The 13,735-nt window shown below is 56.4% G+C and overlaps 6 protein-coding genes across 6 annotated transcripts; 3 read left to right on the top strand and 3 right to left on the bottom strand.

Annotated features, from left to right (window-relative positions):
• Positions 1-958: 958 nt before the first annotated feature.
• On the bottom strand, positions 959-3,313 carry BCV69DRAFT_245241 (putative NADH dehydrogenase 78K chain precursor; the record flags this gene model as incomplete). Its single annotated transcript, XM_025490143.1, has 2 exons — positions 959-2,946; positions 3,031-3,313. 2 exons carry the CDS (start codon positions 3,311-3,313, stop codon positions 959-961), a joined length of 2,271 nt encoding a protein of 756 aa, XP_025349813.1.
• Positions 3,314-3,921: 608 nt separating this feature from the next.
• BCV69DRAFT_280248 (Pre protein translocase Sec Sec61-beta subunit) lies at positions 3,922-4,938 on the bottom strand. The gene is made up of 4 exons (XM_025491547.1): positions 4,896-4,938; positions 4,750-4,811; positions 4,508-4,633; positions 3,922-4,084 (listed from the first exon to the last, which is right to left on the bottom strand). Exons 1-4 carry the CDS (start codon positions 4,896-4,898, stop codon positions 3,988-3,990), a joined length of 288 nt encoding a protein of 95 aa, XP_025349812.1. The 5' UTR covers positions 4,899-4,938; the 3' UTR covers positions 3,922-3,987.
• A 227-nt stretch (positions 4,939-5,165) lies between these two features.
• On the top strand, positions 5,166-6,925 carry BCV69DRAFT_280247 (aminomethyltransferase). Its single transcript, XM_025491546.1, has 3 exons — positions 5,166-6,209; positions 6,297-6,413; positions 6,507-6,925. The coding sequence occupies exons 1-3, from the start codon at positions 5,216-5,218 to the stop codon at positions 6,722-6,724; spliced, it is 1,329 nt and encodes a 442-aa protein (XP_025349811.1). The 5' UTR covers positions 5,166-5,215; the 3' UTR covers positions 6,725-6,925.
• Positions 6,926-7,832: 907 nt separating this feature from the next.
• Positions 7,833-10,223, top strand: BCV69DRAFT_93284 (MFS general substrate transporter). The gene is made up of 8 exons (XM_025495647.1): positions 7,833-8,233; positions 8,319-8,363; positions 8,458-8,636; positions 8,722-8,901; positions 8,977-9,212; positions 9,306-9,475; positions 9,557-9,840; positions 9,924-10,223. Exons 1-8 carry the CDS (start codon positions 7,962-7,964, stop codon positions 10,184-10,186), a joined length of 1,629 nt encoding a protein of 542 aa, XP_025349810.1. The 5' UTR covers positions 7,833-7,961; the 3' UTR covers positions 10,187-10,223.
• A 36-nt stretch (positions 10,224-10,259) lies between these two features.
• BCV69DRAFT_296631 (RNA-binding domain-containing protein) lies at positions 10,260-11,341 on the bottom strand (the record flags this gene model as incomplete). The annotated part of the gene is made up of 2 exons (XM_025494023.1): positions 10,260-11,253; positions 11,337-11,341. The coding sequence occupies 2 exons, from the start codon at positions 11,339-11,341 to the stop codon at positions 10,260-10,262; spliced, it is 999 nt and encodes a 332-aa protein (XP_025349809.1).
• A 224-nt stretch (positions 11,342-11,565) lies between these two features.
• On the top strand, positions 11,566-13,286 carry BCV69DRAFT_280244 (putative VMA5-H+-ATPase V1 domain 42 kd subunit, vacuolar). The gene is made up of 2 exons (XM_025491545.1): positions 11,566-12,797; positions 12,899-13,286. The coding sequence occupies exons 1-2, from the start codon at positions 11,793-11,795 to the stop codon at positions 13,115-13,117; spliced, it is 1,224 nt and encodes a 407-aa protein (XP_025349808.1). The 5' UTR covers positions 11,566-11,792; the 3' UTR covers positions 13,118-13,286.
• The last annotated feature ends 449 nt before the right edge of the window (positions 13,287-13,735 follow it).

The following is a 13,735-nucleotide window of genomic DNA, read 5'->3' as shown; positions in this document are numbered from 1 at the left end:
TCGATCAAGACTTTCAAAGAGGCGCATTGAAGTTGGCGAAGTAAAGCGAGTCATCCGAGCGGGCTTGGCATAATGACCCGCCGGAGCCAGCTCGTCCCAGGCCAGACCAGAGCAGACCAGATCAGTCCTGTACAGCCCACTAAGCTCAGCTCACACCGTTGCAGCGCAAATTGCAGGAGGAGCAAACCTGGTCAGGTGGTCAGGCGGTGGGCAGTGCATCAAGAGCGATCAGAGAAAGTAGCTCGTCCCGCTCGCCCCGCTCACCCGGCCCCACCAGGTCAGGTCAGGTCAGGTCAGGTCACATGACGTTGATCAAAATAGGCGCCAACCCCCACAACCCCACGAATGGTTTTGGGGTGGTGGAGGGGGAAAGTCACAAAGAAGGAAAGAAAGATGGGCAACAAGGTTTTCGATCACCAGCATGAGCGTGCGGCATGAAGCATAAGGGCAGATGTCGGCAAAACAGGGCTAATTCGAGCTTGACCTGACCTGACCTGGCCCAGGCCTGGACTGGACTGGACTTCCCCGGTCTGGTCTGGTCTCAAGGAGACGAGGTCCGATCGGACATTGCATCAAGCGAGCGGGTAGGCTGTCAGACGGGAACACGGGACCAAAAGCAGACAAGGTTTCACTCAGACGAGGAAAGTGAAATGCTAAATCGAGATGGAGAATAGGATTGACGGGTTTGCAAGGGTGCGAAGGTGGGAGGGAGGAAGAAGCTTCCAAGAAAGGAGGACAAGATTGTACGATCTCGCAGCCGCGTCGCAGCCGGGTGAGGATGCCGGTGCTTTGGCGGGCCGGCCTTTGGTTCGCTGCGCCAATTCATGCGGCTCCTTCTTCTCCTTTTTCCTTTCCTGCCATTCCTCCATTGCAAGGCACCGAAAGGTCGTTGGCCTCCGAATGTCAATCTCCGTACCCTTGTTTTCGCTCGGCTCGGAACTCTGAAGCTGCCCTCCGCTCACCCCATCGTAACGACGGACTGAGGCTCCACCTCATCCATCGGCACCCTCTCCACAAATGCCTTGACACACTTTGCCATTGTTGGGCTAGCCCGGGAGACTGCGTCTGTCTGGTAGAAGTTGGTAATGGGCCTGAGCAGTGGTGCGCCAGTGGGGGATGCGCCCTTTGCCAGTGTCTTGAGGTGGGCAATCGAGGCATTGGCATTGGCGACACTTGTGGGCTCGACGACGTCGTACCTGACCAGCGTGGGGGAGATCTCGTACATACGATCGCGCAGATCCAGCAGGTCCTCGTACGGCAGTGGAGCATTCACCACCTCGGACAGGGCTCGCAGAATCTTCCAGTCCTCACGCGATGCTCCGGGAGGGGGAACTGCAGCTCGAGTAATCTGAGTTCGGCCCTCGGTATTGACAAAGGTCGTCGACTTCTCCGTGTAAGCAGCACCTGGCAGGACAACATCGGCGTACTGAGCACCGATGTCACCGTGATGACCTTGGTAGACCACAAAGGCGTCAGAAGGTATCGAGTCGGGAGAGAAGTCGTCGGAATTGAGCAGGTAAACGAACTTGGGGCTGGTCTTGGCAGCCTCGGCACTAGGTGCGATACCAATGTCATTGGCGGCAGTCCTGGAGGCAGTTCGCTGCAGGATGTTGAAGCCATTGTAGTCGGCAGTCAAGAACTTGTCCTTGTTCTTCTCCACAAGACCGGCCAGATCGGCGAGAATCGACTTGCCGTCGACGTGCTCAGGAACAGCTGAGCCGACAATGATCATTGGGTTCTTGGCCTTTGCAAATCGCTTGGCAAAGTCACCTTTGCCAGCGACGAAGTCCTTGACAGCCTGGGCATCGGTACCAGCGTGGGCGTAGTCGTAGGTCAGGTCAACCTTCTCACCGATCAGGCCAACATCGAGCTCGCGGTGAAGGTAAGCCTTGCGGATTCGAGTGTTGACAATAGCAGCCTCGTGACGGGGGTTGGTTCCGACCAGGAGCAGAGCGTCAGCCTCTTCGATGTTCGGGATCGTCGAATTGAAGCTGTAGTTGGCTCGGAAGTCCTGTCCGTAGACGGGGGCCATGTCACCGGCGGGAGCATCGACAGTCAAGTTGTCAGAGCCAAGTCGGTTGACGAGGTCCTTAAGCGCAACGATAGATTCGGCATCGGCGAGAGCACCGACAACACCCTTGATCTCGTTGCCCTTGGCACCAGAAGATTCGAGACCCTCGGCGACGGTGGCAAGTGCCTCTGGCCACGAGGCGGGCACGAAGCGATCACCCTGCTTGATGAGGGGCGTGGTGAGACGCTGATACCTCAGTCCGTCAGCTGCGAAACGGGTCTTGTCGTTGATCCACTCCTCGTTGACGTCGTCGTTGGTTCGGGGAAGGATTCGCATGACAGCTACACCTCGCGAGTCGACTCGAATGTTGGATCCAACGGCGTCCAAGACGTCGATGGACTCGCTCTTCTTGAGCTCCCAAGGTCGAGCGTGGAAGGCGTAGGGCTTCGAGGTCAAAGCTCCGACAGGGCAGAGGTCGATCATGTTTCCGGACATCTCAGAGTCGATCGTCTTGGCCACGTATGTTCCAATCTGCAGGTCGTTTCCACGGCCAGAGGTACCCAGGTCTTGTACTCCAGCAATGTCGTTTGCGAATCGGACACAGCGGGTGCAGTGAATGCACCTCGTCATGGTCGTCTTCACGAGTGGTCCCAGGTTCTTGTCCTCCACTGCCCGCTTGCCTGACATCTCGTGGAACCTTCCACGGTCCGATCCATACCTCATCGACTGGTCCTGCAGATCACACTCTCCTCCCCAATCGCAGATGGGGCAGTCGAGGGGGTGATTGGCTAGAAGGAACTCCATCACACCCTCACGAGCCTTGGCAACGAGGGGCGAGTTGGTAGTGACGACTTGGCCTGGCTGGACAGGCCACGCACAGGAGGCGATTGGCTTTGGTGCTCCTTTGGACTCGACCAGACACATTCGACAGTTTCCTGTAAAGTGCGGTAAGATGTGGCAAAGCTATCAGCGACTGGCTACTATCACGACGCGACTGTGAAAGATGTCCGATTACTCACCTGCAATCAATAGACGCTCATGGTAGCAGAATCTTGGAATCTGAGCTCCTGCCTGCTCACAAGCCTGAATGAGTGCTGTTCCTTGCTCTACCTCTACCTCCTTGCCATCGATGGTCAGCTTGACCATCTTCTTCTGGGGAGGTCCATCGGGTGCGGGTGTGGCGAGGAGAGCCTTGGTCGAGGTGGAGAAGGAAGATGCGACCAGTGCTGGCAACCTCGAGGAAGAAGCAACATTGTGCTTGGCGGCCGATGCAGCCCGGAGAGTGTTGAGGGAGCGCAGCATGATGAGAGACGATGTGGGGTAGGCTCAGGAAGATGAATCGGAGAGGGAGATGGCTGAAAGGAGTGGTGTGTAGTCTGAGCTAATACAGCTGACCCCTCGAGCGAACGAATGAGCGCTGAAGCCTTTCGATGCCTGGCAAGAGTGGAGAGGGCACTCGGAATGTCTCGACCGTGTCCGTAGGAGGTTGGGTGAGGTGGACGGGATGATGATAGGCGACGAAGGAGTGGCCAAGGGGGATCAGGCAAAGGCGGCGGCTGTCGGGCGGGAGAGCTGATCAATCCGAGGCCGCCTCGCCCAGCCACCTCCAACGCGCGGTCCCACACCACGTCCGCCCCGCCCAGGGGCATTGCACACAGGCGGGCACAGGCAGCCACACGCACACAGGCAGGGCAGGGCGAGCCACACCCAGGCAGGCGCATATAGTCGCTCCTTACTGTTCATGGTGCTCTCCATCAGCATGTGCGAGCAGTTGAGAGCATCGAAGATCACAACGCGAATACCGTTTGACCAATCTGATGTGTGCGCAAAACAAGTCACGGAGGTCAATTGTGACACGGATATGATTTTGATGCATCGTGGAGACGCATATGGGTGATCATCTGATACAAGCTGGTAGCTGCGCTTCCCGCCCATTAGCCCAAGGCAGGGGCTCCTCTCATGCAAACGCACTATATCTACTTGTAGAACCACCTCGCCAACTTGCCAATGATATGCAGCATCACCACTGAGAAGACAAAGGAAATGGCCAGCACGAGTACCACCACCGGGTCGCTGCGAGGGGTAAAAAGCGAAGGTAGGACGTTCAATCCATCAGTAATCGGTTACTTGTCCCGAGATAATACGCAACATCGCCGTGGTGGAGATGCTGCAGCTCTTCCTAGCACTGAACAGCCTTGTCCGTATGCTCATTGCCATTGCCATCGCCCTCCTCTCTATCCATCCGCTTTGAAGCGCACGGCAGCAATGTGTCCCACTCATCCATTTTGATGAGCCAAGGAAGGACGACTCTATGGGCAAGGCCTTGAAGCCTACGAATAAGGCTTCGACAACCCAGGTGTCTGTTTTCGAAGTGGTCTTGCCTCGTAGCTGCGAGGTCCACTCCCCTCTAGAATACCCCCTCTCCCCCCTCCCCCTTTTCCGATCCTCCCGATTGATTCTTTTGCAACCCCAGTCGCCTTTGGGGAAGATACTCACACGCTCAGTCCCTTGTTGTCGTCCGTGTAGATCCTAAGCATAGTATTACTGCTTCCTCCGGCTCCAGCAGCCCTAGTCGAGTTTGGCCGGTTGGCAGAGACATCCTTTGGGGCCTGGGCTCGGCGACTGGCAGGAGGGGTCAATCGGGACCAGCAGGAGAAGAAATGCCATACAGTGGACTCGAGTGAGTGTTGTCTCTGGGGGAGAGAAGTCATGGCACTTTCCGTCTTTATCCCACTTACCGGACACCTCCTACATTTCGATTGGCGAGAGCCGAGGACGAGGGCGGCGAGGCTGCTTCTGACTGTGAGGGCAATTGGAGCGGATGCGGAGCGTGGTCAGTGAGTGACAGATATACCAGAGTTCGTGTGTAGGAATCTGAGCTCACCATGATGTGAGATGATGGCTTGTAGTCGGTCGGATGATCAGGAAGAAGCAGGCAAAGAGGAGCAAGCAGGCGAGTAGGCGAGCAACAAGGCTCGACGGAAGCGTGCGAGGCGGGGCTGCTGGCGCGCGTGGCCAGGCACAGTGTGGGTGGCCTCCTTGGCTGGGCGTAGATTGCCTGCCTGTGTGGCCCCACTCCGCCTGCGTGGTCAATGCGGGGACGAAGAGAAGAACCAGGCGCCGTTTCTTGCTTCGACGCTTTCTTGCCTCCTTTGCCTGCTACCACTCATCGTCTTCGCTCCCCCAAGCACATTCTGGTCTACCATGCGAGCTCATAGGCTGGCAATCAGCGCTAACAGGGCCATAGCTCAGCCTGCAGCACCTCTGCTGGCTTCTGCTAGGCCAATACCTCGCAGCAACGTTTCTCCACGTCCCTCACTACTCCTGTCTGCCAGTAAATCCCGCTTCCCCTCCCACCGCTCCTTCACCGCAACAACATCCACTCGCTCCGATGGTGCCGCCGGTGAACCTCGCAAGACTGTCCTCTACGACTTCCACTTGAAGCATGGAGGCAAGGTCGTACCCTTTGGAGGCTACTCCATGCCCCTATCCTACTCTTCTCTGGGCCAGGTAGCTTCTCACCACCACACCCGCAACTCAGCCAGCCTCTTCGACGTCTCACACATGGTACAACACCACTTTGAGGGTCCTGGAGCTGGAGACTTCCTCGAGTGGCTCACTCCATCGAGTGTCAAGAAGCTCGGAGAGCATCAGGGGTCGCTAAGCTTGCTGCTGAACTTTGGAGGAGGCATTCTCGACGATCTCATCATCACCAAGATCACCGACAACAAGTTTTACGTAGTCACCAACGCTGGCAGGCGTAGTGAGGACCTTGCTTGGATCGCGGAGAGGCTGGCAGAGTGGAAGGAGCAAGGCAAGGGCGAAGTGAAGCACACGATCCTGGAAGATCAGGGGCTAATTGCGCTCCAGGGACCAAAGGCAGTCGAGGCACTTGCAAAACACACCGATGCCGATCTCACCAAGCTAACATTCGGTAAGAGCGTCTACGCCACCGTTGCTGGTGTGCCGAATTGTCACATTGTCAGAGGAGGATATACAGGAGAAGACGGATTCGAGATCTCCGTGTCTCCAGAAGAGACGGAGAAAGTCAGTGAAGCTCTCTTGGCCGAAGACACTGTCGAGCTGGCCGGTCTGGCTGCGCGAGACAGCTTGAGACTCGAGGCAGGGATGTGTCTGTATGGCAATGATCTGGACGAGACTGTGGGGCCAGCAGAAGGAGGACTGACCTGGGTCGTAGGTGAGTGGGAGATGGGGGCCAAACCCTTGAAGTTAGCTCAGGACAATGCTCATGGCTGAAGTCATTGTCCTCCTTTCACTTCTTCAGCCAAGGACCGCAGAGAAAAGGGAGACTTCATTGGTTCGGAAAGGGTTCTGAAGGAGATCAAAGAAGGTCCTACTCGGAGGAGGGTAGGAGTAGTGGTAGAAGGAGCTCCAGCCCGGGGTGAGTGAGCAGCGGGCCTCCCATGCTACTCTCCACAGAATCTCACTTGCTGAACCCCTCCCCCCGGTCCTTTCTCACTCTTCAATTCCCCAGGCGGCGCACTCCTCTACGCTTCTGACCAGCCAGAATACATCGGCATGATTACCTCTGGCATCCCCTCCCCCACCTTGGGGAAGAACATCGCAATGGCCTATGTCAAGAATGGATACCACAAGAGGGGAACCAAGCTCGAGGTCGAGGTGAGGGGAAAGAGGAGAGAGGCAGTGGTGGAGAAGATGCCCTTTGTGGAGAATAAGTTCTTCAGAGGATAGGATAAAGAGAGAGAGCAGAGGAAGTGGATATCCTGGGGATCGTGGGGGATCTGATGTTCGAGCTTTGCCCGTCCGTCCGCCCGCTCGCTGATACCAAAAAGTCATTGAAACCAATACCGATGAATTGTTCTGTGGCCCCGACCTCGGAACGACCACGTGCACAGCCTGCCCCGTCCGGTCCGCAGAGAGAATCGAGTTGCCTGCTCACCAAGATCTAACGTGCTGAGTGCTGCGTGCCGTGTGTGTGTGTGTGGAGATTAAGGCCTGCCTGCCCTGCTTGCTTGTTACATCCTCTCTGCACGCTGCACGCTGCAATCTAGACTCTGGATACTTGCGCAGCCCTCCTCCTTCCCCCTCCATCTCTCATGTCTGATCTGGTCTGATCTGATCTGATCTGATCTGACCTGAGAGGTCCAGTCAAAGGGAGGTCAAGCAGACAGGTAGACGGGCATCCTTCGGCCCTCATCGGCCCCGCTCCCCCCGGCTCCCTTCTCCACTTGTGCCCCTCACGCGCTCGCCTTATCTCGCATTAGAGTAGCGCCTATCTCTCAGCTCAACCCAGCCTAGCAGTGGAATTTCCCTCCCTGCCTGCCTGCCTGCCTTCGCTCGGTCTCAGCCTCGGCGTTCGCGCCGTAGATGCCGTGCTGGCTTATGCCAAGTCCAGTCATGCTCAATTGAATTGGCATCGCATTTGCAATGTTGAAAGTAAGCGAGGAAGGGGTATCGGCAGAGGTAGAGAAGGGAAAAGGGCGGGGAAAGGGGTCAGCAGTCGTGCCTGGTCGGATGGGGTGAATGCGCTCCGGGCATGCTGCTGACAGACGGACAGGAAAGGACAGGAGCAGAAAGGGAACGGCATCTCGCTTTCATCTGGAGAGATAGCCGAGGCTGACTGTACATGTTCCCGTAGGCTGCAAGGCCTGCCTATCTTCAACCCCGTTTTAGGGTCGAGGGAGAGATAGGCGAAGTGGCGGGGGAGCATGGGAAAGGCGAAAGATCAGATCTGCACATTGGTACTCTCTTTGACCGGCTGATTAGACTTCACCAGACTAGGTTTGGCGCCGGCAGAGAGGGAGGGAAGGCTCGGATATGTCGGTATGGTACCGGGGCTTTGGACTTACTTATAAGAGTCGGGAAGGGGACCAGGGTTGGGCCTGCCAGAGCAAGTCGTTGAGTCCACCTCTCTCCCTCCTCTTCACTCACTCCCCTTGAGCTCGCTTCCAATCCTCTGGCGATCATCATGAGCCCCCCTTCTCCAACCAAAAGCGAACTCCTTCCCTCCGAGGAAGAAGGCAAAGGCGAAGTCTCTCTCCACCCTTACCTCCCCGACTCTACCACTCCCTCGCAGACCGAAGGCAATGGCGAAGTTCTGATTCGCAAAGCTGACAGCAATGAGAATGTTGATGAGGCATACACCTTGGCGGGAGATGTAGCCGTTTCCTATACTGAAGAGGAGGAGAAGAGGGTTAGGCGAAAGTGCGATATGATCGTCCTGCCCATCTTGGCTTCTGTGTGAGTGGATTGAATCTAAAGGTGCGAAAGTACTGAGCTCTGAGCTGATGAGATGACCTGTGCCACTTTTGCACGACGCTCGTAGCTACTTTTCGCAATTTCTGGACAAGACATTGCTCAACTATGCCAGGTGAGGACACAAGAAGAGCAACAGCGAGGCATACTTCGAACCTTGTTCCTGACGCCTGCTGTCGTATCTCACCGCTCACTCCCATTCTCTACAGTATCACCGGCCTGCCCATCACCGGCACACACTACAACCAAGTCAGCGCTGCCTTCTACTATGGCTTCTTGGCTTGTGTGTACATCCAGACGTACTTTGCACGAAAGTTCAACCCGACAATCTACCTCGGGTGCAACGTCGTCCTCTGGTCGATTGTGCTAGCCTGTCACGCTGCTGCTCGTGAGTGTCGCGCCACAGTCAACTGATCTCACTACTTCATCCGTGCTCACACGTCGCCTCTCCCTCTCAACTTAAATCACCGCAGCGCGCTTCGCACCCTTCTTTGCGCTGCGCTTCTTACTCGGTGCCTTTGAGAGCGTTGTCGCACCCACTCTCATCACCACCGTTGCCGCCTTTTACCCCAAGCGCGAGCAGGCTTCACGGATCGCAAGTTTCTACATGTGCAATGGCTTGACGCAGATGTTTGGACCACTAGTTGCCTTTGGTGAGTAGGACAGCGGCTGGAGAGACACAGAACAGAGATACTGATACAGCCCGACAATGTATTTTGTTATCGTAGGCACGACCTATTACTCGGGTGCAGGTCTAGGAGGTACGGGCTCCGCATGGAAGCTCCTTTACATCGTCTTTGGAGCTGCCGCCTTCGTCGTGGGCGTCTGTGTCATCCTCTTCCTACCTGCCTCACCTGCGCATGCTCGATTCCTCGACGATAGGGAGAAGCGAGTGGCCCTAGAGAGGATTCGAGACAATAGCTCCGGAACGGTCGTCAAGGGATGGAAGTTGTATCAGATCAAGGTGAGTGGTGATGCGCGCTCGAGGGAAGCTGTATGGGACTTCTGACTGATTCTCTCCTCTTCTCATCGTCACCAATCCCCCCCTCTCTATCAGGATGCGGTTACGGATCCCAAGCTGTATCTGGCTCTTGCCTTTACGCTCTTCTCCTCTGTGCCAAATGGAGCCCTTAGCTCCTTCAGCAGTCTGATCATCAAGCAATTTGGCTACACCAGTCGTCAGACGCTGCTGCTGAGTATCCCAGGCGGTTTCGTCGCCAGTTGCTTGTGAGTGAGCTGTCTCTAGGTCAGTGCTGCCTTCTAAGCTGAGTAGACATCTGACAAGCCCTCATCCCTCTGACTGTACAGCACAATCGGTATCTCCATCCTCTCTGACCGCACCTCCGAGCGGATCCTCCCCGCCATCATCTGCATCGTCCCCGCCGTCATCGGTCTAGCCATCCTAGTCGGTCTGGGAACCGATGCGAAGCACCATCGTCCCACAGCCATCTTTGCCACTATCATCATCCAGACCTTTGGAAGCGCCCTTTCCCTGGTGTATGCCTGGCTGGCAACGAACATGGGTGGAACGTCCAAGAAGCAGGTGGCGACTTTCACGAATATGTTCGTCTTTTCTGTAGGAAACATCATTGGTGAGTTGGAAAGAGCCACATCGTTGACTGAGAAAGGTAGTGAACCTCTGCTCAACCTTGGATAATTCCCTTGTCTACTACAGGCTCCTACGTCTTCACCGCCCCAACCGCCCCTGCGTACGTCCCAGGCAAGACCGCCGTAATGATCTGTCTCATCATCGCAATCTGCCTCTGCATTGCCCTCCGCTTCTACACTGCCTATGAGCAGCGCAGAAAGAATCGTCAGCTAGCGCAACTCAGGGAGGAGAAGGGTTGGACCGATGAGGATGTGGCGAGGGAGAAGGACGCGGCTGCTTTCAAGGACATGACGGATAGGGAGAATGTGCATTTCAGGTATATGAGTTGAGAGACTTGCTCGGTCCTTTTCCTGGCGAGGCCAGATGTAGATGGTGTTCAATACATTGCGTTGTAGCTTTAGCTTATCGTCTGTGATCATCTCTCCGTGCACGATCGTAGTCATTGTCCTTGTAGCGGTTGTCATACCGCCTGTCATCTCGACCCTCTCTGTACCTCGATCGATCTACTCTCTCGTGTGACCGGTAACGATCCTCCCTCTCATCGTAGTCTCTTCTTCTCGGACTGAGGCTCCTACGACTACTTTCCCTTTGTTCTGATCTCCTGGAAGAGCTGCGCTCAGTACCATCATCGTCCCGCCCCATCTTGGCTCTGTCACCCTCTCGCTTCCTCTGTTCCCTCTGCTCCCTGATCCTAGCCCTCTCTTCCTTCCTCGCCTTCTTGGCGGCCTTTTCAGCATCTTCCACCGCTTTGGTCCTCTTCTTGCCCGACTTCTTTTGGTGGGCAAAGTATGATGCCATTGGGTCCTCCAGGTCGATGGAGGGGGCGGGCGATGCCGAGCCCGCTGAGCTGTCATCACCCTCTCCTCTGCCGCCATCGGCACCCTTCGGCAAGGCTCCTTCAAGGACGGGCTGGGCATTGAGCCTCCTCTCCTCTGCCTCCCTCATCTTCCCCGTCGCTTCATCCTTTTCAAGTTGTCGGTAATCCTTGACGTGATCCACCCTGAGTGTTCTGCCCAGGACCTGAGCACCATTGAGATTGTCCACGGCGAGAATCGTGCTCCTCTGATCCTCGTAGAGGAGGAAACCAAATCCCCTCCTCTTGCCAACTCGAGCTTGCGCTTCTGCCCTCTCCCTCTCGCTCTGTCCCTGTCCCTGCCCCTGTCCCTCAGGTCGGGGTTGAGCCCACTTGGGAAGATTGATATCCAGCACCTCGCCGTACTGAGAGAAGATTGTGATCACATCTCCTTCGGTCAATGCCGAGTCGAGACCACCGACAAAGACCACGGCCGAGTCTCTGTACTCGTCATGCCAAGAGCCCTTGGAAGAGGAGGCGGCAGGGTCGCGGGCGATGCGCTGGAGCTCGTAGTCGTTGAGAGCGGTAATGGAGCGGACGTTGCTGAGGGAGGAAAGAGGGTGGGTGGTGAGCGGGTGAGCGGGAGGGTAGACTTGGTGAGCTCGTGTTGAAGTTACAGTACTCACTTCATAGTGACGGAGACTGAGCTCCCTGCGGCACAATGCTGAATCTTTCTGCTTCCAGCTCCTCGAAGTTGAGCTCGGTCCTTCTTGCCGCTACTGTGAATGCGTACGAACAAGCTGAGGTAGGGAGGAAGTGCGGAAGCACAGGCGTTGCTCCACTGCAGCCACGGCTCCGCGCGAGGAGGTCCGTCCGACGGGGCAGGCGAGGATCGGTCCAGATTGCCAGGCCACTCGTTTCAACCATCACCTCAGCCCCGCACTCCTTCTGAGATCCCCCCGATACCATACAAGTCAGCAGTCAGCCTACTCGGGACATACCATTCGACCAAAGACACGCTAGGCGGCAGTGTCACTTAGCTCGCAGATATCTCTCTGCGCATCGTAATACAGTCCACGGTCCCTCCCCGCCCCTACATCTCCACATCCCGCATCGTCGATTACTCCTAGAGGCCCCTCACCATGCCCTCGCCGAACAGCTACTGGCTCATCTCGGCCCCTCTGGAGGGCTCAGGTCCTCACGAGCTCCACTCCCAGGTGACTCACACACTCCTCAACTCCTCCGGTTCCTCCTCGGGCATTGTCCCCTCGTGCATCTCTCCACCCATCGATCTCCCACCCTTGCGAGTAGGAACATTGGCATCGCTTATCAACCTCTCTGAGACCCTGCCCAAGTCAGATGCTTCAGCCCAGGCTATCCTCGGAAAGATCAGGGAGACGCTCTCAAGCCTGCTCAACGACGATCCTGCACAGCTCGCCCAGCACACGTTGGTCAAGGAGGGAACTGTAGATGACTATGTTCTCGGCGGCTGGTCGTGGAATGGAGGAAAGTACAGAGTGGAGCAAGATCTGCCTGATCTCGTCGCTGGCCTCGAGAGAGAGGTGCAATCCATCGACGGAGTGATGAAGCAGAAGCTGCAGAATTACAATGTCGCAAAGGGTCAATTGCAGCAACTGCAGCGCAAGAAGACGGGAAACCTCTCGGTACGCTCCCTTGCCGATGTGGTGCACAAGGATGACTTTGTCTCTGGTGACTCGGAGTTCCTCGAAACGCTACTGGTGGCCGTACCTAGGAACAATGTCAAGGAGTGGCTGACAAAGTACGAGAGGCTCACGCAGCTCGTTGTTCCCCGCTCAAGCAAGAAGCTCTCAGAGGACGACGAATATGCGTTGTTCAATGTGACTGTGTTCAAGAAGGTCAAGGATGAATTTGCTCAAAAGGCCAGGGAGAGTAGGTTCCAGGTGCGCGAATTCCGATGGGAGGACGATGTGGTTGAGAAGTCGAGGCAGGAGCTGGACGATGCGGGTACATCAGAAAAGGAGCTCTGGTCAGAATTGCTTCGCCTCTCAAGGACAAACTTCTCAGAGTGCTACCAGGTGCTGGTGCACATCAAGCTGGTGCGGCTCTTCGTCGAGTCGGTGCTGCGCTATGGTCTGCCTGCTGATTATTATGCCGTGGCGATCAAGGTGAGTACAGGGCGTAGCGAAGGAGCAGTGCCGTCATTGTACTAGAGGCACACACTGATCCGCTCCTCGCTCTGCCTGCCTATTGCATTACCCTCTTGCAGCCCAACCCAAAGAAGGTCAAGGGTCTAACAACGGCCCTGTCGTCCTACTTTGCCTCACTCGAAGGTCGTTCCACCAGGTCGAAGAAGCAGAATGGAAAGGGCAAGGCCAAGGACAGTGGCAATGGAGAAGTGCCGGGAGAGTATGCATCGTTGCTAGAAGAGGAACTGCTGCCCTTTGTCAGCATCGAGGTGCCATTGGGTGTTGGTGGAGAGGAGTGAGAAGTGAGAGTTGGTAGTGTGGTGGTGGTGGAGGAGGAGGAGGAGGAGGAGAGAGGAGGAGCAGTCATCAGTGTCGTCTCTGCTGCTCTCTCGGCATCGTACGGGCTCCAATGTAAAGTGTTTCCTTGAGTCTAGCTCAGCCCTGTCTGCTCTGCTCTGCTCTGCTGATGACCCAGGTGGAGCGAGCTGGGCGTGGGCGTGCGTGCGTACGGCGTGACGCTGTGATGGGATGCGCAACCCCGCCTTGTGTTCTCCGCCTCGGAGTCGGGCGTCGGGCGTCCCCCCCCTCCTCGGCTGCTGCTCGCCTGCGTGGGCCAAGGACTTCTACCCCACCATCCACTCCTCGCCTCTCTCGCTCCACTCCCCTTTAGCCGCTTTCCTCTCCTCTCCCGTTCCTTTCCTCTCCCTTTGCCCCATCCTCTCACCCTTCTACGTACCGCATACACGCTGGTTGCGGAGTCTACCTGCATTGTACCACTCGTCGTCTCAGCTAGGCCTGCTGTGTTGCTCTACACTCTACCAGGCTCTGGCAGGCGTTAGAGGATCTCAAGCATCCATCGCATAGGTCGAACTAGAAGACGGGACACTTCCCTCTTGAGGACGAAAACCCGTGATCGC

Source organism: Pseudomicrostroma glucosiphilum (genome assembly GCF_003144135.1).
Source record: "Pseudomicrostroma glucosiphilum strain MCA 4718 unplaced genomic scaffold BCV69scaffold_2, whole genome shotgun sequence".
NCBI lineage: Eukaryota > Fungi > Basidiomycota > Exobasidiomycetes > Microstromatales > Microstromataceae > Microstroma > Microstroma glucosiphilum.
Note: the sequence above shows the minus strand (reverse complement) of the source record. Positions and strands in the feature narration are given on the sequence as shown.

Bases quoted from the DNA above. Each gene is read 5' to 3' on its own strand.
- BCV69DRAFT_280248 (XM_025491547.1), bottom strand. The intron at 4,634-4,749 runs GTAAGTGGGATA...CCCTCCTGCCAG, and splicing joins CGAAATGTAGGAGGTGTCCG to TCGCCGAGCCCAGGCCCCAA. The intron at 4,085-4,507 runs GTGAGTATCTTC...TACCCCTCGCAG, and splicing joins GACAACAAGGGACTGAGCGT to CGACCCGGTGGTGGTACTCG.
- BCV69DRAFT_280247 (XM_025491546.1), top strand. From the start codon at position 5,216: ATGCGAGCTCATAGGCTGGCAATCAGCGCTAACAGGGCCATAGCTCAG. The intron at 6,210-6,296 runs GTGAGTGGGAGA...TCACTTCTTCAG, and splicing joins AGGACTGACCTGGGTCGTAG to CCAAGGACCGCAGAGAAAAG. The intron at 6,414-6,506 runs GTGAGTGAGCAG...TCAATTCCCCAG, and splicing joins AGAAGGAGCTCCAGCCCGGG to GCGGCGCACTCCTCTACGCT.
- BCV69DRAFT_93284 (XM_025495647.1), top strand. From the start codon at position 7,962: ATGAGCCCCCCTTCTCCAACCAAAAGCGAACTCCTTCCCTCCGAGGAA. The intron at 8,637-8,721 runs GTGAGTGTCGCG...AAATCACCGCAG, and splicing joins AGCCTGTCACGCTGCTGCTC to CGCGCTTCGCACCCTTCTTT. The intron at 9,213-9,305 runs GTGAGTGGTGAT...CCTCTCTATCAG, and splicing joins GGAAGTTGTATCAGATCAAG to GATGCGGTTACGGATCCCAA.
- BCV69DRAFT_280244 (XM_025491545.1), top strand. From the start codon at position 11,793: ATGCCCTCGCCGAACAGCTACTGGCTCATCTCGGCCCCTCTGGAGGGC. The intron at 12,798-12,898 runs GTGAGTACAGGG...ACCCTCTTGCAG, and splicing joins ATTATGCCGTGGCGATCAAG to CCCAACCCAAAGAAGGTCAA.